This window comes from Dinoponera quadriceps, unplaced genomic scaffold (assembly GCF_001313825.1).
Source record: "Dinoponera quadriceps isolate SergipeBrazil2010 unplaced genomic scaffold, ASM131382v1 scaffold2379, whole genome shotgun sequence".
In the NCBI taxonomy this organism is placed as follows: Eukaryota; Metazoa; Arthropoda; class Insecta; order Hymenoptera; family Formicidae; genus Dinoponera; species Dinoponera quadriceps.
This window is the reverse complement of record NW_014556633.1, coordinates 258,458-284,192: the sequence shown is the minus strand read 5'-3', so window position 1 is coordinate 284,192 and position 25,735 is coordinate 258,458. Positions and strand designations below refer to the sequence as shown.

The window sequence follows — 25,735 nt, the reverse complement described above, 5'->3', positions numbered from 1 at the left end:
TTTTATGAGAAGAAAAAAATGGCATTTCTACGGAATTGCCTCGAATATCGAGGTGAGTCTTGAAATATTATCAATTTGAACAGAACTGAATGTTCCATCGATATATTATGGCCGCTCGGAGTCGTAATAATCGATCGAGGCGATAAAATGAATTTTTCGGGAAGCAAAATGACTTCTATCGAATTACTTTCGAAACACAAGTTTTGAAATATTACCAATTTTGTCGAGCAAGTATGTTGAATTGATGTTGTAGTTGAGACTTAATCATATGTGTATTTTTCCAAGTGGAAAATGACGTCAAGTGATGTTAAATTTTAACGACGTATTGTTGAGCCAGAGATGCCATTTGACGTCATCTTGCTAGTTGAATGGTGTATCGTTCTAACACGGTTAATAAATAAATAAATATATATTATCCTTCCCCCTCTCTTACTACAAAGTAATGCGTAATTATCATATTATAAGAGTTAGACAATATTATATGCGAAATCCCAATTCTTGCGTTAAAGTCAGTCTATTTTAATATATCTTGCAAAGCTACATTTTTAAGAAACACGAGACAATATCTGTATTTTACATCGGCGAGATACATGGAGATTGATCGCGCTGGCATGTGTTCTAAAGCTGTTTGATATTGGGGCATGATTCTCAAATTGTCGGTATTGAGGAGTATCCAGAAACGAGATCGCAAAGAAAGAGGCGCACAGGCGCGGCCAGCGCCACCTACTGAAAACAAAAATGGTAGCCAGCAATATGCCCTATCCCTGCCCTGCTTTAATGGCACGCCAAATGTCTGCGTTCTCTAGGCCCCTTTCTACTATGTATTCCCTTCCGACTGATATATCTAATTTCGCTGTGAACAGAGGGACTCGCATTGCCGCAGTAGACTCTGTTTCCCGTGCGAAATAAGTGGTACCCGCTTCTAACCAAAACAGAAGGTGAAAGCAAAACTATTGAAATATTTAACAGAATTATAACCGCACCAGCTCGATACGACGTGTCATTCGCCTTATATAATGAAATTAGCCGCACACGACCTCGCATGACAGTTTCTCGCCCGTAATATGTATTGTCCGTTGTTGAAAATGCAAAAAATTTCGAAGTATAATAGTAGGCCTTATGAAGAACATTTCTTGTAACTAGCTGTCGTGAAACGGGAATACGCACGTTTTATTTCGTTACATTAGTAGATCGTGACTGCTCGTACCTCGTGCAATATACATTTTTATCATTACTTTACATCTGCATCACAATTTGTATCTGTTGAGTTATCGTTCAGTGAGTTTCGTTGGATTTGTAGACTTTGGAGAGGTAGAACTTGCATTATTTGCTGACATATATATCTTAATGTACATATACTTGGTATCTTGATGAATTAAGTTGAGAAATTTGTCAGCATGCTGCAAAGAATTGAGTCTGTATTGATCTTTACCATTCTAATACCTGTGTATATGCTTAGAAACAAAAAAAAACTTTCCTTGACATAATGATTCTCTGGTGATATTTTATTTTTTGCTTATTATTATAGATTGTTGAATTTTGTGTAAAGTGGTAATGACCGATAGAGCAAACACAATGAAGTTGGAAGCTGAAATGGCTACACCGTTGCATCTGCAAAGATTAGAACGTAGCCTCAATATACAGCCTTTCTTGAGACAAATCAACGATCTCTTTCAAGAACAAGCTAGGTAATAATGTAGCTTTGATTAAATATCAGTATTGTCTTAATTTATGATGTACTAGTGGTGTATTTACAAATTAATATTATACAAAACATCACACATCATATTTTCATCTTTCAGTGAAGATGACAAGTCTGTTTCATCGGAATCTTCTGATGGATCAGATGCTTACATTGAAAATGTACTCACTCGAAAAGAAGGTTGGTATATACAATATAATTGTATTCTAATTTTATCTGAACGGCTTTTAGTATCAGTTTCTTTATATAATCTGTTACTCTTACAGAAGCAAGAATCAATAAACTAAGGGTATACAATATGTCAAGTGTGGGAGAGGAACGCCGATGGTTACAAGATATTCTATTAAGCGACTCCTCTGATAGTTCCGCATCTGGTTCTGATACAGATAACCCAATCACGGAAGACGATTTTCAAGAGATGTTGAAAGTCCATATTTTACGAAAAAAATATCAAGGCCGTTTCTATCAAAAACCAGAAGTAAGGTCATAATTAGATTAGTAAGTGAATATTAATGTGTTAATAAAAATTCCATATATATTATTGTCATTTTCAGAATATACAATACCAATACTATAGCGCGGGCTTATTGTCGAATTATGATAGATTTTTAGAGCATCAAAAGCTAATTGTAGGAAATAAAAAAAAGAAAGAAAAGAAGCCTGACAAAAAAATCATGAAAATTAAGAAGGAAAAAATTAATCGTCATCGAACATCCGAAGAGTATCATGTATATATCGAGCTTTATATTGCTCTTACATATTCATGTATTCTGTGCTTATTTGATTAAAAAAAATCATATTTATATTTTTAGAAAGGAGATTTTCCGGAAGGAGAATGGGATAAATCAATTCCAAGGGAGGAAGAGTTAGATGAGGCTGAATTAGAAGCCATAATGCGTCATCAGCCACGAGCTAGAGGGAGAAAGAAACATAATACCAAGAGCGTGGAAGTAATGACGATGAGAAGAAGAAAAATATGGGTCATGATGTCTAAGAAAGAACTGGGCAAAGTACAACGGGCAAAATCTAACAATCACAAGGAAATGCTAATAAGTTGTAAAAAGGTAGCACAGCATTGCATGAAATATTGGAGGCAGAAAGCTATGCAGGTGTGTATACTAGTTTAATGCTTATGTTGTATCGTTCTTGAGAATTCAGACTATAATAGCTTATACATATTATTTCTTTTTCTATTGTCATGATCCAGTCGCAGAAAAATATGAAGGAGACTATCTGGAGGGCCAAACGTTTGACAAGAGAAATGCAGTCTTATTGGAAACGTTACGATCGAGTTGAACGGGAAACTAGGAGAAGATTAGAAAAAGAAGCTGAGGAACAGCGTAAAATGGATGTAGAGCTTATTGAAGTAAGAGAATACACACCGAGTCGGTTTTTTTTCTACAATATCTCGTGAGAAGTACATTGTTGTGTTTGTTTCAGGCAAAACGTCAGCAAAGAAAATTAAATTTTCTCATCACTCAAACAGAGTTGTACGCTCATTTTATGTCACGAAAGTTGGGCAAAGCATCACCAGAGGAACAGTTGAGAATTCTGAATCAATTGGATGAAGAAAAGAATCCCAGACTTATTGGCATCGACGATTACGATAGGTACTTCAACTATTGATGTAGAATTTTATCTATGGAAGTTAACACATTTTTTAATAGCTATTGCGTGTAATCAAGGAGCATCGAGATTTTTCATTTTATTTAATGTGTAGTGAGGCCATGAAACTGAAAGCAAAGAAAAACGCTACTGAGGCGTTTGACAATGAGAAAGCCAGGACTAAGCAATTTGATACAGTTACCGCATCTCAAGAATTGCGTCTCAGCGACACACCTGACAATTTGGAACACCCTCAACCCTCAATTTTCAAAGGAAATTTGAAAGGTTATCAGTTAAAGGGAATGAATTGGTTGGCGAACTTGTACGATCAGGTTTGTAATTTACATATATACATTGATATTACTGAAATAGTGATATCTACATATTAAACATAATTTTTTTTTTATTACTTAATCACTTGTTTGCAGGGTATCAGTGGAATATTAGCTGATGAAATGGGTCTGGGAAAAACTGTGCAGTCTATAGCATTTTTGTGTCATGTCGCTGAGAGATATTGTATGTATCTTTAAAGAATAAATTTTGTTATTATATTATTATAAGTTGACATTGAATATGTGTTGTGTTCATCAAAGCTTTTTCCAAAAATAATTTGACGCCATAATTTGAAGCTTTAACCGGTTTTTTTTTTAGCTGTTTGGGGACCATTCCTAATTATATCACCCGCTTCGACACTGCATAACTGGCAACAGGAAATGGCAAGATTTGTACCGGTGTTCAAAGTGGTTCCGTATTGGGGTAACCCTCAAGAACGCAAAATACTCAGGCAATTTTGGGACACTAAAGATTTGCATACAAAAGAAGCATCTTTCCATGTAGTAATAACGAGCTATCAATTAATAATTACGGATTATAAATATTTTAATAGAATAAAATGGCAATACATGATTTTGGACGAAGCACAAGCTATAAAGAGCACAAGCAGGTATGATGTGATTGTATGTCTTTCCATTGTTGTGTGACAATTATACTGCAGCCGCTAACCGTAATATATTTAATAGTATGAGGTGGAAGCTGTTATTGGGATTCAGTTGCCGTAACAGATTATTGCTCAGTGGTACTCCTATACAAAATAGCATGGCAGAATTATGGGCATTGTTACATTTCATTATGCCGACTTTGTTTGATTCGCACGACGAATTTAACGAATGGTTCTCCAAAGATATCGAAAGTCACGCGGAAAATAAAACGGGCATAGACGAGAGTGAGTAATATATCATGTAAGACAATACATACACGCGCACACAAATGTATGTTCTTGATGCGTAGATCAATTAAAATACTCTATATCCCACGTTAGAACACTTATCAAGGCTACACATGATCCTGAAACCTTTCATGTTACGAAGAATAAAAAAGGACGTAGAAAATGAGCTATCTGATAAGATTGAAGTGATGGTATACTGTCCGCTTACGACGCGTCAAAAGTTGCTTTATTCAGGTAAAGTTTGTTTTCACGTATTATATATTAAATAAAATGACGTTAATACATTTCTATCGGTTGTAGCGTTGAAAAAGAAAATTAGGATAGAGGACTTATTGCATTACACGGTCGGTGGAGGGGACACTGCATCCAACGACAAAAATTTTACTTCCAATTTAATGAATCTAGTCATGCAGTTCCGAAAGGTACGTATTTTTATCGATATAACTAATTTCTTATGTATGATGTACCATCGATTTTACTTGTTATTGTGACAATCGTGCTTATGTACACTATAGCTTTCTAAAAAGCGAGTCTAATTACGTACGATTTTACAGGTCTGTAATCATCCAGAACTCTTCGAACGTAGGGACGCTAAATCGCCGTTTTTTATGAACACTGAATTGTATAATCTGCCCGTTTTGCTATATAACGAAGGACTTTTGCATCTAGCGTTACCATCTAAGGATCATTTGTTGTGTAACAAATTGTTCATATTCGCCGCGGAATATATTCATCGTGCTCTTCACTGTAACGAAGACTCGAGCGAAAATACATTTTCATTTAGTAGATTTATCAATTTATCCCCGATGGAGTTGAATAAGATTTTTATTGCTGGTACTTTATTTAGGTATGTAAATAAAAGCCTGTATGTTGAAAGAACACAATTGGTTCTTTGTATCAATTTTCATTAAGTACTTTTATGTATGTTTCAGATTATACTTAATAACGTTAATGGAGAGACGATTAAAAATGGTACAGTACTGGGATAATTGGTGCGTCGATAACAGATCGAGGACGCCCATGAATCAAATGTTTCATTTGCCTAAAAAGATCGAGGCTTTATCGGCGACGTCGCAGGATTTGTTATTCACGAGGAAGATAATCGAAGGCGAGGCTTTATACGTGCACACCGCCCATAAGATACATTCGATGCCGGAAACTGTTGCTCACAGAATACTGCGTAGCAGTAAGAAATCTGCTAATCAATTGCTGAAAGTAATTACGACTTATTTACGTTAAACACTTTGAAAGTTCGAAACATGCAAATAACGAATACACCGGTGTTTGAATATTTAGTTACAGAGAATACTTCCTGCTGGCAAAACGGAACAAGCGGAGGACTCAAAGTTAGCCTTGCTACCTGAGCATCCTCATCATCCGCGACAACCCATAATGCGATATTGCCAAGAGACTATGATTCCCGCCTTCGTTTGCGACAAAAATCCCAAGGTGACGACATTTCCTCGCGCAACATTCGTGCGTAAAATAAATAAACGAAGAATTATATATTTATTCCGAGCCGTTTCATTGTAGGTTCAAGCTAGTCCGCGTAAATTATACGTTAGTAATAGTTCCGCGGCATGTGCTTGGAGAAGGCACGAGGAATGCGGCGGATTATTCGGTCAGAAATTACTTTGGTTCGGCTGTGAACGGGCACTTTCTTTGTCGGAAGAAAATCCGGGTATACGTATCGGTCAAACAATGTCAACGTTTTGCTATCAACCGCTGGGCGGATTGTCCGCGTGTGCTCCTGTTAATGGATGGTCAAATATCATTGTGCCGGGTAAGTTAAATAATACATCTTGATGACAACACAACACGATGCTTAAATTACTGTCGGAACGCTTTATTGTATATGTTTCTTTATTTATCCATTAGTATATTGGCGAAAAGGTGAAATATAATTTTTAAATATAAACTAAATCATTTCAGATAAACAAACGTTAGTAACGGACGCTGGCAAGCTCTCTGTGTTAGACAGCCTCTTACGACGTCTGAAAGAACAAGGACACAGAGTGCTCATTTATTCTCAGATGACGAAAATGATCGATTTGCTGGAGGCACGTTTATTCGTTCCCATGCAAATAGCCACGCAATTTGTACATTTATTAATATTAATATAATATATAGATTTATTAATATAAATTTATTTTTCATAGGAATACATGTACCACAGGAAACACACCTTCATGAGGTTGGACGGTTCGTCGAAAATTTCGGATCGTCGGGACATGGTAGCAGATTTTCAGAAAAGGTAATTATGTTGTCTTTATCTATAATTCGTTGCATTCATCTTGCGCATTTCTGTCCAGCGAACTCTTCTGTCGTTGCAAACAGATTACGTGAAATTTCAACTTTATGTCAGTTGTTTGTTAATGAAAATATATTATTCATAATAATATTAATAACCCGGTTGCCGTGCTGATTAGAATATCTATCATCCTCTAACAGTATCCAGTTGCATACTTAAAGCGCGATTCTGAGATCGCATGTCCTATGTGGTTCAGCCGCGCATAACTAACATGCGAATTAATTGGCGAATCGTCCCCTTCTTGCAGACAGCTGCAGCTTTTTGAATGCACGACCACAAACTTGAACCTCTAACGGTGGGCTATTATTAGGCAAAACTGCATTGGTCGTTATACCAGTCTGCCAAAATTCTGTTCATATTTTTTCTCAAATATGTAAACAAACTTATTCCTTTGCATTGCGTTAGCGTATAATTTTCCTTTTATTTTTTCGTAATTTATTAATTTCTTATTTAATGAAAGTACGTTTTCATAAGAATACATTGTGATTTAATTTTATAATTTTGAAATGGATGAAGAAACAATGAACACAAATGAGAGAATACTATGTCGTTTAAGCTCCCGAAATCTTAAACACGATCAGATCGCGAGCGTTGGGTGAGGATTTCACTCTGGAAATCCTTCAAAAGCCGGCAGTTCGAATTAATTTACATACAAAACGACCGATGTCGTTGTTCCTCGGCATGGTTGTTAAATTCGCGTTTCGTGTTTCAGAGCGGACATATTCGTCTTTCTGCTTAGCACTAGAGCTGGCGGCCTGGGAATCAACCTTACCGCAGCAGACACGGTAAGTAATTCTATCTTTTAATCCATTCTTTATATATTCACACATGGGAACGTTATATAAATATGACTACGTGTGAAAACTAAAATTAAACCACACATTGTACACATTTATAAAATTTATATACTTATTAAATTGATCAACATCATAGGCATGCAAAGAGTGGTTCGAATTACTTATAGAAATTATATTCACGCTCAATATTGATAAAGTTTGCGACTTAATTCCGCGTTAAAGCGTTTACAACTAAATTAAGTATTTACGTGTTTGTCGTAAAACACTTATATGGATTATCAAACATTGAGACGCGCATTTATAATGGCTGTGAGAAGAGCGTGCATTAATTTATCTCGCATGCAAGGACTATCGCGATGATCCACACTTGCTCATGCATCGACGGTTACATGTTACTAGTTTTTTTATGTACATTGAAACTGCAACCTTAACGAAACTTACAGGTCATATTTTACGACAGCGATTGGAATCCCACCGTAGATCAACAAGCTATGGATCGCGCCCACAGACTGGGGCAGACCAAGCAAGTCACGGTCTACCGATTAATATGTAAAGGAACTATCGAGGAGCGAATTCTACAGAGAGCACGCGAGAAAAGCGAGGTTTGTTTTATAAACCGATGACCATTGAATAGTTGCATATAATTAAGTCATGCGCGAATATGAGGCTATCGTACGTTACAGATTCAACGCATGGTCATAAGCGGCGGAAACTTCAAACCTGATACTCTGAAGCCCAAGGAAGTGGTCTCGCTTCTATTGGATGACGAAGAAATCGAAGCTAAATGTAAGTAAAAAATCACATAAATCTGCCAATTTAGCACTGGATTAACTCTTTGTTGAATTAGAATCCACTCGAACTAAACTAAAAAGTTAATTTGAAAAATATAATGTTAAAAGAACTGTGAAATATTGAACTTTGCTCATAGTTATCTTAAATGTTCTTGTTCTAAAATATATTTATAATTTTTTAAATATTATATCTAACATTTATAGTCAAATGCGTTTAAAACTCGCGTATTTTATAAATTATTTATTACGTGTTGGAGCCATGGCACATAGAAAAACTTAAAAAGTGAGACGTAAGCAGTAAAAAAAGTATATTCAAGATTATTAAGTCTGTTTTTTATCACTGAATTAATGTACACTTTCGGGACTTAGAAAGAAATTTAGAAAGAAAGATATCTAACTGTGACTATGTAAAAAAGGAGGAAATAGAACTAATGTAAACTAGTGCAGTTTAGCTGTAAAGAACAGACTTATTATGTTACTAAATTTCTAAGTTTGTGTTGTGCTTCTAAATAATATAAGCTACCTTCCCTGCAATCCCTGCTTCCAAATGTTAAAATTTAAGATATTGGTTGTGGAAAATTTTCCATTGTAAGACGCGTAAAAGTCAGGAAATCTCAAAATTCATTTTCTGTGAATACATATCTTTGACAAACAGATAAATACAATTAGTCAATGAATTAAAGGCCTGGAGCAGCCTGTGTATCGTTCGATAAGTCAAATATTTTATTTATCGGGAGGACGTTGGATCGTCGAGTTTACACTCGCCACAACGCTATCGAGCGCTCTATCGTATTCGCATGGCGGGATGCGCGTGTATGCACAAACGCGTCGAAAATATGAGCGAGCGGGAGGGGGCGGCCGAGGTGGCCGCGATTACATTATGCTCGTTAGGTTATGCTAATGGCCTAATGAGGAATAATAATAAGAAACAGAGTAACGAACTTGCGTCCCCGTGTACAAGCCCACGTCCGTATATTTCAGACAGCCAACGAAGCGAGGAGAGAAAGCAGCAGCGAGCGGAGGAGGCTCGCCTCGAGTCGAACCTACAGCACAAGGAGAAGGACCGGAAGAGGAAGTTAACCGCGCTTCCGGTCAAGGTGAGCCCGGCGCCCTTACACACCGCTATCGGTCGCGTCGCGAAGATTTCTTTTTCGTTGTTTTCTCGCTTAACCACCGCTCCTTCGTTCCCACCTATTACCGCTCCTGTTTCTCGTTCCCCTTAATATCACGTTATCGGCTCGCAGCTGAATTTACCCGGAATCGTTGATTATCGTGCCGGGGAATTAATTCGACTCGCTGAGCTCACGATCAGCCGATAAATTGTCTGAAAATGTTTCGTTCCCGGTGCGAGTCGAAATTGAGAGCCATTAATTGAGTCTTACGTTTAATTATGACGGAACGGTTTAGACCACGATTATATTTCTCGCTCGTTTCGATTGTGTACTTTTCACCGCAACCTTTATTTTTTAGAGCGACGCGAAGAAGCTGTGCCTCGTCGACGCTAATGGCGACAAAAACAACGATGCTGTTCAAGTTAATGTTAATGAGCCCAAACCGATCGCCAATCCGATTCAGTCACAGCACCAGAACAATCATCATCAGCAGCAGTTAGAAAATGCGGATAATTATAGCACGCCGACCAGCCCGGCCAAGTCTGAGGTATAAAACTGCAACGATGTTATTATTTGCTTGTCGTTCTTGTTATATCAATATCGTTCATTTCTAGAACTCTTATTATACATCTATTATTGTTATTTGTATTTTCTTTTATTTCCGGAGAACAAGTAAGTTTCAAGAGAGATTCACGATCTATTATTTATTTATTTATTCCGGAAACACACAATTTACACGTGATAACAGTGTGCGACCCTTAACACAATTCGAGAAACAAGTCTCTGATCTCTGCGGCGATTTCTCTTTGTTGCAGGACGAGACAAGCAACGAGGGTCTGGTGGTCGACGTGGACGGCCCGGTGGCGGTTTCCGGCGGCGACGCTCGCCAAGTTCGAGGCAATGCTCAGTTTGGCGAACCGTCCAAGGTCGCTCGACTCGGTCATCACTTCGCTTTTGGTGTGAATGCCGGCGCACGTATGCGACAATCTGTACGCGGCGCTAGCAAACGCGGTAGGCCGCGAGGCTCTCGTAGAGGAGGCCCAATCGGCGGTAAAGGCAGAGGTGCGCTTCTCTCACATCTGCCGTCCAAATCCTGCAACGCGGTAGGCAGTCAGTCTCCATCTTCTTTGTCGCCGACCGGTGGTGGCAATGGTGCTGGCTCTTCTAGCGAACAGACGGCGCAGCAGGGTGAGTACTCGTTTTCTTGTGATCGCGGTGTATATCTATATTGTCGCAAATTTGGCAATAAATCTATCGATAAGTGTCAAGAGAAATAGCAAAGGACATCCGTCGAAATGGTCAGAGATTTTAACGCAATGACAATTTTAATATAATAGATATAGTCTGCCTAATAAGAGCATGACAGGACTTTTAAACGGTGTTTATCACAAGAAAAAATTACATAGATACTACATAATCAGTACTACAACGCTTTTAACAAGTCATTCAATTATCGCAGTTGTCAATTATTGCCTGACATTTTCCAGGCATACTTTCCGCCTAATTTTACAGCATACTCTCGAAATAAAGGTCGCCGTATTGAAAATAAATAAAAACAAAATTATTACAGTTTCTTAATTTCGTGAAGATATAAAGTCATCAATCTTATATTTCTTCATCAAGACGTTTCGATCCTAAGAAGAGAGTCTGTAAATTAGAACCGAAACGTCCGGGCGAAAAAATATAGAATAATGATTTTATGTCTTCACGAAGTTGACACAAAACTGTAATTGTTTTATTTTTATTGCACTAGAGAGAAATCGCCTGTGACAGGCTTTTATCGATCGTTGTTCTATTCAAATTGACAGCAGTAATTGACTTAGTCAGTCAATATTATTATTTTGCAATAAATATTTGTTCTTGGATATTTATGATTACGAGCGTGAATTCAGGTTCGAGATTTATTGCTACGATAAGTGAATAGTAATCGAGTCCAATGTCTATCGAGCTATCGTAAACAAGACTCAAGTTGCTGATACCTTATCTGATAAATAACTACCCACATGTATGAATTTATGGTAAACTCTATGCGCTCTTACATAACTACAATTTGATAAATAATACATTCATTTCGTATAGGCGAATATATATGATTAGCAATTATTTATGAATGCGTTACGCGCGCATTGAATATAATTTATAATTATTTATAAATGTGTTACGCATATGACGGTGTAATTCGTATAAATATTGATCAACAACTGCGATTATATAATTCGTCTTATCGGGGTCGTACACGTTTATAACGTATGCGTCTGTGCAATTATCGGTCTGCCCGTAATCGCTCGCTTTTGACTCTATCGAGCCCGATTGTTATCAGGTAGGATTATCAGCAATGCGCGAAAATGTCCGTAATTAGTATCGCCGTAACAGAATGTCGCACGCGCGCGTTTCGGTCAACGCGTGGATTTCGCCGATTTTTAGAGAGAGATATCGTGTCAGAGCAAGAACGTGATTCCGTCGAAGCGCGACGAAATCGGGATTTGCACGCTGATCGACGAGGATGGTCGATTCGAAAGGAGAAAAATGTCCTTCTTTCGCGCGCCTCGCCGTCCAATCGATACGCTGTTAATCCCGCGGCCGGCTCTTTTATACGTCGGTCCCCCTTGGCGCTATCGCTACCGGGTGTTATCCTTCGCCGGGGCACTTGCCCAAGTTCTCATGGGATTTCGCGGTACGGAAGAAGAAGAACGCCTATCGCGACCCCATTCGCCGGCATGAGCTGAAATTCCCTCGCGAGCACATGTGCACCCGATTGTCCGGAGGGGGCTAACAGTTGGCACTCCTCCACGGGGCACCACGGGGGCACCCTCGGAGACACCCATCCCCCTTTGAAATTTCTCATGACTCATTCTGCTGCGACTCGTCCTGATCGGGCGCGAAATCCAGCGGCGAGGGAGTAAGGGGGAAAGTTGACCGAAGCGTTTGTCACAAGTACGGGGGCAAATGTATTTTCATGATACTGGGTGTCTCGGGAAAGGAAGGGGATCTGCCAGTCATTGGAAATGGGTTAATCGAGCAATATTAAAGCAAAAAAATACAATTCACGACATTTTCGGCGTTGGCGAAAAAAGAAGGAGACGAAACTTTCTCTCGCAATAATAGATGTGGGCGACAACGGTGTTGTCCACGGTCCCTTATTTATTTCTTACTGGCTCCTGGTCTTGGTGCTACCGGTTTATATTATGAACGTGACCGTACGACCGTCACGGCTATGTCCCATCGTTTAAGCAATTCGGGTGCGAAACTTTCAGACCTGCACCAGTTGTTGGTTTTCTCCGCAGAATGAGCCTGCGACATAATGAGGCTGCTCGGACGCGAAGCGAGAACATCAAAACTCGATTCTCGACCCCGCGCCGAATGCCAAACTCGACGGATGTCCAAATAGTATTGACCAGCGCTCTTTCATCTTGCTAATTAGAAGTAGAGACGGGTCCGATAAAACGACCTCACGCAATGCCACGTGGATACAGAATGAATACCACACACGCGCGCGATGTGAAACTATGCGTCCATTCTCGTGCTACGAAAGAAAAGGGGTCGGTCTTTCTCACTTGTCGTCGACTGGAAGGCGAACGGACAATAGCAGGTGCGGAGCGAAGGCGACAGCTGCGATCGATGCTCTTCTTAGGTTTTTGGAACTCGCGTAGCCCCCCTCTTCCCGCTCCCTTTCTCTCTTTCTCTCTTCTTTTTTCATCTTCTCTTATTCTTTCTCTCTCTTCCTTCGTCTCCTCCTTCATCACCGTCTTTTTGCGCGTTTTCTCCGCTCCTGCTTCGTCCTCTCTTCTCCATTAGTTATCTCTTTATCGAGATACGGCGCTTGATCCAGCTGTCAATGTACCGGAGACTCTCACCGAGTCTCTCACCGGCATAATCCCCGCTGATTATAAGTTTGCGATCGCGTTTGCTAACTACGCCCCGTAAACGGGTGATTGCGGTGAAATAATAGGGGTAAATCAAGGACCTGTACAGTTGGACGCGCTCAAATTGATATTTGATGATAATTGCACCTTTTCGAGAATATTTTTTTCGGGGATCTTGAACTTTCTTTATTCAAATTATGTTACCTTCCAATTAAAAATCTATATTCGATATGGAACGGATGTTTTAAAAATTTAAGTCGAGATTGCGTTAAATGCAACTTAACATTTCTTTAAATATTTTTCATTAGTGATAAATTTAAATACGCACATTAAAACTGATTTATATTAAATTGTTGCATAACGCACAATTATATGCGTCTATTGCAAATGACTATTTTCTCGTGCAAGTTACGAGTTGTTTGATTTAGCAACGTCTCCCACGATGCGACCGTAATATACGTTTCAGTTTTCAGTTTCAGTTGTATAATCCCGACATCTAATTTCCCCCGTCGTTTCACGAGGTCGAATAAAAAAAAGAGACAGATTGTAGGGTAGGAAGAATTACGCGAGCCCCGTAAGGGGTTGAGTGTTGTCGATTCGTGCCGTACCTTACCGTACCTCACTGTGTCATCTCGTCCGTCGACTCCGCACCCTCTCGAATATCATATTTTCATACCGTTGCACAGAAAACGATCTCTCGAATGACGTAACGTCCAACATACATCTTCCCCCGTGATTTATCCTATTATTATAATTTCCGAACTCATATTTAGTGTATAATTGCAATGATTAATGTCGTCGTTTACATACGGTACTTTTGACTAATTTTGAAATTAGCGTCACGGTAAGCTTTCTTGGACTTTTGACGGTTTTTTGTATTTATTTTTTTGTATTTGACGGTTATTTGTATTTCTTTCCAAAATACCTTCAGATAGGCACAATTTTGATATTTTCTGTGCGCTAAATAAAAGTGAAAATTATTAAAAGATTTTTCACCGGATAATATCGCTTTTTAGCACAATAATATGTCATTATATCATTGTAAATTTTACATCAACATTTATATAATTAACGTTGTTATCAAGAGAAGCTTGTAACTAATAGATATGCTTATCCGGAGTTAATGGGTGGAAAATGGTCTCGTAAGATCCGTAATCCTGTTAAGTAATGCGATTATCTCGTTTTTGATCCTGAAGTTCCTTTGGAGCCTAAGTATTCGAGACTAACCTAACCCGAGATAGGAGATAAAATATGGCGGTAGAGATGCTTCGGCCGTAGGGTGAGATACAGTAGGATAATGCGATGGGATAGGAAGAGACGAGGATATAGCGAGCCGGATCGTCGACATTCCGCGAGTCTTCCAATCACCTCGAAAGTTTTACCTTTGCTCCCAGCATCGAGTTCTCATCAACACGCATTCGTTAACCGAACGCATACAATTACGGTACAGTTTATTCGAATCGATCGCAATGCAAATTGTAAATTAATTCATAAAAATTTGCGTTTGTGAATTAACCAAGAGGCGAATTAGGTCCCGAGAGTTTGATTACACAAAGGCATATCGTAACGGCTAATTCGTTTGTGTTAACACGAGGATACAAGTTGAGTCTCCGGCTTTATTGCGGTTTCTCACGCAATTTCGCGATTCTCCAGTAGATTTTGCACCGTCGAAGGAAATGTGACTTATCTCGAAATTTTACGATTTTATAAGAATATGTTTTATTATGTATTTTACACGAATTTTAATATATGAATTTGCATGAATTTTAATATATTTATATAAAGCAATACTTTATAAAAAAAAAACAATATTTTTTTTAACTTCGTAAGATGTTTTTTTTTTGTAAAAAGACACTTGAATACCTGTTGTTTCCGTGCTTAACAATTGAGATAGGAGAACGCTCGGACTTCGAACTACATTATGCATAGCAATAATGAAGATAAAAAACGCCTTTTTGACTTTTCCCTTTTTGATTCCACAATACGATTCATGGTCAGAATTTCTAGAGCATATTACCGCGCGACGGGTGAGAACTGTCGGCTTAACGGAATTTTGTAAAAAGGCACGTTTTGGGATTCGCATCCCTCGGCCATTTAAGTATCCTCTTCTCCTTGTAGGATGCCCGAACAGTAGCTCTTCACACGTAATCGGCTACGTGACGCAGAATGCCGACGAGATCGTGATGGGGGGAAGGGGCCTAGCTACCGGCAAAATACATTTAAGGGAACATTGATTTTCGCATGTTGTATTGTCGACTGTCGGAAAAAAGCCCTGTCTCAACGAACATCTCTTTCCATGCTCGTAAACTTTCTCGACATGACTCTCGAAAAACCAAATGAGATTTATCAACTGACAACTACATCAGATAAAACCAGGGTTAGCACAGACCTAGGAAAACGGGAAAACCGGAAAGCCGTGGAAATTTACAATGTCAGGGAAAACCTGGAAAAGTCAGGGAAAGATATAAAGAAATCTGGTATTCTGAATTTTGCTAACAAAATTCCCTTAAATATTTTCAACTGAATTCTTTTTTCCAATACTCACTTATTTTTGTTGATCTGAATTTGCATTCAGGATTATATTATTAAATTTCTAAGTTTGTGTTGCTTCTAATAATATATAAGATACCTCTTTCGTGCAATTCTCTGCTTCTAAACATTACAATTTAAGATTATACATTGCTCATGAAAAATTCTCCATCGCCGTTTGGAAAATATGGAAAGGGAATTTCAAAATTCATCTTCTGTGGCAACCCTGATGAAAAGTCAAGAAAATTTTATCAGTCTTGTTATTGAAGGAAATATTTGTGTGATATTTAAATATCAGCTGACATTCTATTCTAGGCAATTGCTCTTATCAGAAAATATAGAAATTCCAAGAATATCGCTTTTAAAATAATCGTTATCGCGGAGAACTTTTCATCATTTCTCCTCGCGCGATTCGGCACGTGAGATGACATATCGAGTGCATAATTTGACTTCTTCGCCTGGTATTTGGGTGATAATTATGGGCGTTTCCCCGCTCGTTTAACACTCTTCGTATTCGGCAAGCCCCGGTGTGTGTCTTCTCTCATCTTCGGCCACGTCGCGAAACCACGGTGAATAACCGATTAAACTGGTCGGACCAGTCGACGTTAAACTCGGTATCGTACTGCGCTCTCGCGTCGTAATCGCGAAAGTTACAATTACGCCCACGTCCGCCGTCGGCGTCCGATCATCGCAATTAGCATCGTCGTTGTCACGGGGAACGTTAAATTCCGCCTGCCGCGTATATAACTCGAAATGGAAGTGCTAGATTTCGCGCGAGTCCGAGAAGATCTCCCCCAATGAGGATGATTTCAATTTCACGACGTGCTTTCGCTTTACACACGAAATAAGCGACGCCAAGCGTCGAATGTACAGTCGACGTCGACATGCAAGTTTTTGCCAGGCTCCTAGAAACGAGGGGCATTTTACGTTTTAGGAGGGCACACTACCACCGGTCCAGCCGACGGCGACGGCCCCAGCACGGTAGGTCCTTTAGGTCCTCTGAGTACTCTGACTCCTTTATCCGGACGTGGCAACATCGCGGGGATTCGCAGAGGCCCCGGAAGACCGAGACTGCGACCTACCGGACCCGGACACCAAGGTTACCGCAATCCCGGACATCATCACCATGGTAAGAAAGTCCAACGATCGTTACCGGTGCCGATCAGGTCCCAGCAAACAATCGCCGGTCATCAGCACAAGGCGGCTCCGCAGCAGCAACGTCCCAGCATCTCGACGCCCGGCTCTTCGTCGTCATCGTCGTCATCGTCTTCGTCGTCCTCATCGTCATCGTCGTCGGTCCCCGTCACCACCGCGAACTCAACGCAGCTGTTGACTGTCGCGTCGTCCTCAACGGAAGGGCGACCCTTCGGCTTCTACACGCAGCAACAGCAGCCACGTGGGCCGTCGTAGTCGCGCGAAACGTGAGATCGGTCACCCGCCCGAATGACGCGACTTCGACGAGACTCTTGTTCTCCGTTTCTTCTTTCCGACCGCGATAACCGATCCACGGATCGACAGGACTGTGTGTGAGAGCAGACACGATGTTTCCTTTACGAAGAAAGAAATTGTGTGCGCTGTATCGATGTTCCGACAGACTCGATTAAGATTATCGGTGGTCTTTGGCAGAACGGAACGCTTAGAAAGCGATCGTGGCAAGTTACTCGAGGATCCGGGGATTCGTCGTGGAATTATTTATGATTGGTATCGGAAACGCGAGTTTCGGAGGTTGGTAGAAAGTTCCCGATCGCGATTTTGTCCCCCCTTTCTCCGGATGTCATGAATCTCTTTCGTGATCGATCAGTCGTCACCACGTGACAAAACACACGGTAGCGGTTTTCTCCAGTCTCGGCGTGAGATACCATTGTAGATTGCTTCCGATCAGTTTCTCTTGCTTGAGAACTTGTTAAACGGGAAGTTTTATTACGAATATCCGAAACAATCATTTTTCCATTGTGAGAAGGACGATGCGATTGGAGATTTTTTCGTTCGGTAACGTATCCTCGGTATATATTTTTACATACACTGAAAAAGATTCAAATAAATAACTATTCCAATATTCCTTAGCAAATTTTTATCTGGCTTAAGTAAATTTTACTTGAATCAAGTAAATATTTCATTTGAATAATTTATCTAGATCAAATAAACACATAGATATTTATTTAGATCAAATAAACACTACTTGGCCCAAATAAAAATTTGATGACGAGTACCGGAATAATTATTTATTTGAATCTAGCACTTTTTTTCTGTATACATTTTAATCGAGATCTAAAACGCGCACCATCTCTCGGATCCTCGAATTGCCATCAGTCGTACTCTGAGCGCTTCACGTTTCGTCGAACGCGATCGTCATGTATTTGTCGTATTGTAAATTTGACTTCCGTCGATAGACGTTTTTATCATTCGTCCCTGCTATCCCCTCATTCACTCCTATCTGATCATCATAATTGTATGTAAAGGAAAAGCGAGCGCTGACAATATCTAGGTACTTGTACGTTCACGATAGCATACAAGTGTATTTATTTCGTTTATTTATGGCGTGTAGGAGCAGAAATAAGGGAGAAGGTTCGTTGAACGTTAGAGAGTACGATCGTAGTCATCGACATTCACCAAGTACTTAATGAATTCCCACACTCGTCTCCGGACCCTTTCTCGTCTCTTTTCGATTCGTCTCCTCAGTTCCTCGCGAACGTAATTTTGCGCGCACACTCTGATTCAATTCAATTAAACACGCGAGTCGAGATTTTCTCATCGGACGCCGATCGTCCGCTGCATAAATGAAAAGTAATTGGTAGATCGATTCCGTACGTGATGTACTCTTGATTTTATTCTAATTATACAATTAGCTAATCGACATTAAAATCAATTGATCGTTTCGCGAGCGCCGAATTCTTACGGCAAATTCATTGACAAAAAGGCTAACCCGAAAGAGGAGGGAAAGTATCGTCTCCCTCTCCCTTCCCCCTCTGCCATCAATCGCTCTCTCGGCGTCATTGTACATTGTCACTAACGATAGCATTATTCCATCATTAGACTCGGCTAGCCGATATTTTTTAAGTATGTTATGAAACGTCGTTAGGCCAATTCAATTTGTAAGAGAATAGTATTTATATTAGCAATAAACAGGCAGAAATTCAACCTCTACAGATTTGTCTCGCAAGTTCTTCCGCGCATTTTACACATTTCCCGCGGAAAATGAATCCTTCTCATCATCGCTTCCTCTCTTCACGGATTCTTCGATCGATTCGTGTCTAAGTACGAGTATTCCTTTAATCGAGCTTCACGTTATAATGACGTCGTTCAAGTCACCAACTCGTTCAATTTAACTCGATTTAACTTGATTCAAATGAAGATTTATTCTCACACATTGGGAATAAAATTTAGCTTTTTGTCCATTATCATCCTGCAGTTTGATTCTCAGATATTTTCAGTTTTTCAGTAATGATACGACTTGTCGAGACGGTCTTCTGGAAAAATATTCTCCATGTTGTCACGATAAAGTAGCCGTGGATAATGAATGTAACCTTGGAAAACATCTTGTACGATCTAATTTCTATCTCGCATTCTCTTCCTTTCCTGTCTCTGTCATCCTCGATTCTCCGTGGAACATGCAAACGATCGTCCGGTCGAACAAGCGCAGCATCGAAGGACGTGGATTCTGTGCGATAATGGCTGATCAACGAAGCGACGTCCGAAAGCTGGAAGTGCCGGTTAATGGCGTGAGTATGCAGCTGTCGGTGGATCCGCGTCATCATCTGCGTGATTGGGATCAAACCGAGCGCAAAGAATCCTTCGTGCCTCAATGCCTCTCTATCTGATGGTGACCAACAATTCGGCGCGTAGTACATTTTTCGAATTAATTAGCTAATAACCCCTTCCTGTCGTAAGTTAATTAGAAGTTGTTCGATTTACAACAGTTGTCGCCGAAATCTTGCGAAAAAATGTGAGGTTACATGATGATGGCAAACTCACTGTTTGATTTAACGATACCATGTAATATTGTGTAGGATTCGATTACGGAAACGATATAGTAAGACTGATTTGATTAATTTGATAGAATTTAATTAATTAAATTAATTTATAGAAAAGATTGGTTTGATGAATTCGACGTCATACACAAGGTGTTTTATCTCGATATTAAAATAAGTCACTTTGTAATACATATAGCGTGACTTGATTCCCACATAGAATCGATTTAATTAAATGTTAATGATTTCATTCCCGTTTGGATGATTTATATTTTAATCATTTTATTTTGACTCGGTGTTTTGCTCCCTCCGTTACATACAAATGAATGAATATAATTTAACTCGTGGCGTTCTCGTGCCGCCGGTGTATCGTCAACAAAAATAACAAGCACACGAAGTGAGCACCTGAGAACTTCAAAATAATGTGTACTGGTTTATCAACATAATTACAGCGGTTGTATAATTGTGATGGTCGCATTGTAGCTTGCATCAAGGTCGTATCTCGTCAAGGTCGCTATAACGACTATAACAACCATCATTTAATGGTGTCTGAAAAATCGGGTAAGTAACCAATGTGAGGCATAAAACGTAAGCAGGAAAAAGAAGAGAACTCAGCAAAAGTGGCAAGCAAGAGCTGCGTCCCTTCTTTCCTCGCTACTAGTGAGGTATATCAGGTATGTATTGTCTTGTCGAAAGATCGCCCTTACGTGCAAATACGTGACACTAAGAAAAAAAATTCATTTATTTATGAACAATATGACCTATTATGACAACACTCAGTAATTAAGTCTGGATTTTTACTACTTGGTTAACTTGTACTTTAGACTTCAACTGACGATGATAAAAAAAATTGTGTTTTTCTATTCGTGGTTAATCATTAAATTGATGGTTTTGCAGTGGTAACTTTTAAAATTCATGTAGTGGTAACTTTAAAGTTTAATGATTAATTATGAATAGAAAAATATAATTTTTACATTATCTTCAGGTTAAGCCTAAATCAGAAAATGAAACACCGGGTCTTAATTTAAATAAACTGACGCAAAAACTAAATGCTCGTCTGTGATAAGAGATTTTTCGAGCCGTTGAAATAAAATTCCCAAAAGTGTTCTTCTTGGCGAGTTACTTTTGTTCCCTCGCGTTTATTTTTGTCGGTAAATGAGGAAGAATATCTCGAAGACATAATACGCCCTCGAATAACACTTTGGAATGGCACTATTGAAAAACGAGTCATTAAATGTTCGGCCTTTATACAAGTACGGTCACTGGCTGTACATCGACCGGCCGCGTCCTGCGCGCACGCTGCCGCATGAGAGAAGAGCAGCCGAGAGGACCGAGACCTTGCGCTGCACCTGCTACTCTCAGGTGTACGCGAGCGCGCCTTTTATCCGCGCGATCAGTGCATCTCTTTTCTTCTCGTCCTTTTGTACGAGCCGTACGAATGAGAACGCCGTCGTGCGGCCGCTTCTTGGGGCTTGCGATTAATCGCCGTGCGCTCGATAATTTTCGGCTAATTATTTCGATGAACCGCGGTCGAGCGAATCATTCTAAAAATAGACGCGGTCCGCGCGAAAATCGAGATACTTCGGAGCGACGAGATTTCGTCCACTGTATGCGATCGTTATTCGGAAGTGGAATACAACGGGAAAAGATGTCTGAATTTTCAACTCAGGATTTTGGAAACTTAGAGTCGATTATCTCATGAGACGTCAAAATATATTCTCGTTTCGATTCTGTGTTATTAAGAAAATTCCAAATTTCAATAGCATTGAAATGATTCAGATAGAATCTGGACGCTCGATGTAACACAGCCATTTGCACAAAGAAATTTCCGAAATCAGTACTTTTCGAGAGAGAGAGAGAGAGAGAGGGGAGGAGAGAGTACGAACTGCTCGTATCGATCGCGCGGATATGACAGCCATAACGATGATCATATCGGAGTACCGCGTGTCGTTTTAAATAATACGTCTGTGTGGTTAATTAACTCTGAAGCAGCAATGAGATCGATACGCGATCGGGGGACAAATCGTAACTTGAACTTGACAATCGCAGGTGCCAGTCGCCTCTGCGAAACGAGTTCTCCCAAGGTCATTGTCAATCACGTCGCACTTCCGGTTGACATCTTTCGTTCCGGGATGGGTCTAAATAAGACCGTAATTTTTTCGCGCCGAAAGGATTTCCTCTCGCGAATTACTCTCCGTTTCACTCCTCGAATTGCGTTCGCACGTGAGAGAAGGAAATGTCGATCGCGAGAGAACGCCGTGGTGACGGTAATTCCTCGTTAAAATTAATTCGTTCGGTGCATCGTCGATCGAGTGGGCGCGACGTACCTGTTGGGGAGGGGAATCAACAGGTAAACCGCAGCATAGCGTCCCTCCGTTTGACGACATCAATTTACCCAATTAGTGTCAATTATTTCGACTTCGCCTCGTGAATTTATGATATTAAGCGAGCGCGACCGGTGTTTCTTGCTGATGGTTAACGCGTGTCGCTGATGTAATACGTGTCGCACGACGAGCGGGTCATCGATTATCGCGGGATTCTAGTTTTGTGCCCGGCTTCGATTCCACCATCGTTATTTATCGGATTTACTTTTTATCCTTTAAATTTCCGTCCCCGACGTTATTTACGACCCCGCCCGGTGTTCCATCGTGTGCGACCAATCGTAATTCTTCGGAGCACAATTCCCGCTCTTTGTCGGTTTCCGGAGCGTTTTATCGCGCACGCAAATTCGCGCGGCGAAATTATCGGCGCTCTCAGCCCGACGGTGGGATAATGTGATGGCGTGGGTTGGTTATTAGCAAAAGCATAATTGCAATTACTATGACGAGCATAGGGCGCGTTATTCCTGCTGTCTTCTTTCGATCGCATCGGCGCGCAGTCGGCCGTGCGAGCGAACGCTCGTTCTTCAGCATCGTCGTCTATGCCAATTAGGCAGCCGGCGGCTGCTCGCCACGAAATTAAAGCTCTTATTTCGCCGTGCGAACGCACGAAATTAGCGAGGCGAAACGGCGGGCCTCCCTCTCGCACATTCGGCCGCTAAACAGAACTGGGTTTGCGGAAAGGGCACAAATTTAAGAGCCGGCACCGGCGTCGAGGTTAGCGCTTACCTGAGATAATAACGTACGATAATGTAGGAATCGCCAGGAATATCTGCGACCTAGCAGAACACGCGCGTTAATTTTGCATGATGTGCCTTATTTTTTACGAACGGTCGTGAAATAATGAACTTTTGATCCGCGATAATTAAAAAAATGTTTAATTATTGACTACCAGAAAATGCAAGAGCGGCTTGTTGAGGAACAATTGTAGTCGCCGTATCGTTCGAAGAATGTCGCGAGAACATTGAAAAGGGTGCGCACGAAACCTTGAAATAATGCGACACTTGCTTTCGGGTGAATTACGAATTTTACAAATTCAGGCGTGTACAGTTAGGTTTGTCAAACAGGTTGAACCCGTTCGCACTGTTGTGAAGGGAAAAAAAAGGAGAGAAAAATAGAAAGAGAGAAACAGGGGAAGCGTCGGTTACTCTCTCGTCGTGAGACAATTAACGACATCGTTAAGCCGCGCACGAGGTCCGCGATCGCGGAATAAATATGCGCGGGTTTTGCGCGTAAAAAGGCGCTGCGTGTGGGTCAATTAACGGCATCGTTAAGACGTCGAGACTCGCTCGTAATCGTGGGACACGCATGGAGATTTCGCGAAAAAACCGACGCCTCTCGACGCGGTTTTCACCTCTCGCCCTTTCTTCCTCCTTCTTTTTCCGTCCCGCGCGGCTTTATTTATACACGTGCTAACGTCACCCTTACTCGAAACACGTGTCGCAACACGTTGGTATTTCTTTTAGTTTTACTTTGTTACACGGAAAGGATGAGTATAGCACTATACGCAGGAGTTTACAGGAGGATTGCCTCTTCCTCTTGCGAATCCAAGGTGAAAAATAGTTAGAATAACGTGAATCTAATATCCTGATTTTTTCTCGCATCAAAACACTAATTGCAGACCGGAAAGTTGATTTAGAATTCGAGATAACAGGAATGTTTAAAATTCTGACTCGACTGAATCGATACTTTATCTAGTACCACTTGAAAGTGGAGCCCGCCACTATAGATTTACCTTGAGATATTTTGCATTTAAAATACTGAACAAATTCGTTTTTTAAAGTATCAAATTCCACATGAAAGTGAATTTTGCGAATAACCGACTCGCCAAATCTCTTGATTTTCAGTTCGTTCGCGGATCGAAATTTTAGTTCTACATTAACTTTACAAATTTCGTCGAATTTGAAGGACGAATAGAGAGAATCTCTATAATATTATAAAAGTTATTATTTTATCTTTTGATTATACAAATGCTTACTTATTACTGTTTTGTTCTCGGTAAATTTGTCAAACGTCCGTTAAAAAAAAAATTCGGAAACATCATATATAATATTTCACGCACCTGGAAATGTGATGTATCGTTACTTATGTCCTGGCGCCCAACATCCTCTGTCCCGATTTCCCAAACCAGCTTTCTGTCTCGACTGTTCTGGGTACTGCATCGTGGCAATGGTTTCTGGCATTCACGTAGGTGCGACAATTAAATCGGATAAACGCGTATTAATTAACGAATCGATACACGATACGATACACTTGCTATACGTAGATATGTGCACTGATATATTATTTGGCGTTGAAAATATCTATTTTCTATCAATGTGTCGCGCGTCGGCTCGGGATATAACACTCAGTGACAGAAAAGTACGTGACGGGCGATGGTACCGAAAACAATAGACAAAAAACTCATCTCCCGTCAATTGCTAACCATCGTTGCCCCACTCAACGACCGAATGATCAAAACAATCATCACTTTCAAAACACTGTGCACTTTCACGTCGGTCAAGCTCGTGCGTCGTGTACAGTCGTGAATAGTTGCAACACTTTTATTCGATGAGTTCCGCAACGTATCCCGTGTTCAACAGGAGAATATGTTTTTCGCTAATTTTCAGGATATACATTTTCCTATTGGATACGAAATACGTTTTAAAATTCACCGAAAAATATGTTGCATCTGTTCTATTCGTGAATGTATACATTACGTTTCGAGCCGGCGAGCGATATACATATCGTAGAATATTAGCACGTTAATTAATCATTTCCGACGGTGATTAAAATATTTTGTTGGCTCGTGAAATATGCAATCGAGTTCTCGCCTGTATTGCGTTATTTAACACTTTTCCGGTCGAATCGTCGCATTTACGTGAGTGTCAATGTCAATGTCACGATGGAGTATCCGGAATACCAGAATAAGTAGGATGCTGGATCGGGAAATCAGGACGCAGAACGCCGGTACGAACGCCGCAGCAATGTATTATATATTTCCAGGTATGTTAAATCATTTATTATGTATGTTTCTGATTTTAACGAATGTTTCTCGAACTTATCGAGAATACAAAGGCAGCCGAAATTTAAGCCGACATTTATTAGCCCGTCATTATTTAACGAATTATAGTTTAATAATTATAGTTTATGTACTTGTATTTTGATATACAGCATTATTAGACATATAACTGTTGTCTTTGGCTTTATCGTTTCCCTCTTATCAGCTTTTTCAAATTTCTACGAAATTTTTAAAACCCAAAGATAGAAAAGAAAGATTACAAGAATAAAGATGTATTGCTTCTTTTGCTCATTCACACTTTAATTTTTATTAGATTGTTAAATATTTGCTTATCTTATATATTTTATTGGCACTTGAATAAATTAAATAATTAATATATAGTTGAGACTGAAATTAAGAAAAAAACATTAAACGGAGACAGAATGTTTTGAGACAAGTGAATATTAAAAATTT

General features: G+C 40.0%; 1 protein-coding gene across 1 annotated transcript; it reads left to right on the top strand.

Annotated features, from left to right (window-relative positions):
- The first annotated feature begins 754 nt into the window (after positions 1–754).
- Positions 755–18,010, top strand: LOC106747931 (putative DNA helicase Ino80). Its single transcript, XM_014625980.1, has 27 exons — positions 755–938; positions 1,529–1,688; positions 1,803–1,882; positions 1,969–2,180; positions 2,257–2,430; positions 2,515–2,811; positions 2,910–3,068; positions 3,143–3,312; positions 3,423–3,639; positions 3,736–3,823; positions 3,959–4,250; positions 4,327–4,529; positions 4,626–4,766; positions 4,833–4,954; positions 5,087–5,379; positions 5,465–5,747; positions 5,829–5,981; positions 6,066–6,315; positions 6,465–6,592; positions 6,692–6,786; positions 7,556–7,628; positions 8,084–8,242; positions 8,324–8,426; positions 9,413–9,528; positions 9,902–10,090; positions 10,359–10,731; positions 16,870–18,010. The coding sequence occupies exons 2-27, from the start codon at positions 1,555–1,557 to the stop codon at positions 17,343–17,345; spliced, it is 4,980 nt and encodes a 1,659-aa protein (XP_014481466.1). The 5' UTR covers positions 755–938; positions 1,529–1,554; the 3' UTR covers positions 17,346–18,010.
- The last annotated feature ends 7,725 nt before the right edge of the window (positions 18,011–25,735 follow it).

What these genes read in the sequence shown, in the direction of transcription:
- LOC106747931 (XM_014625980.1), top strand. Translation starts at nt 1,555, where the DNA reads ATGACCGATAGAGCAAACACAATGAAGTTGGAAGCTGAAATGGCTACA. An exon ending in TGGATGTAGAGCTTATTGAA is followed by an intron (nt 3,069 to 3,142) that starts GTAAGAGAATAC and finishes TGTTTGTTTCAG; the next exon opens with GCAAAACGTCAGCAAAGAAA. An exon ending in TCAAAAGTTGCTTTATTCAG is followed by an intron (nt 4,767 to 4,832) that starts GTAAAGTTTGTT and finishes TATCGGTTGTAG; the next exon opens with CGTTGAAAAAGAAAATTAGG.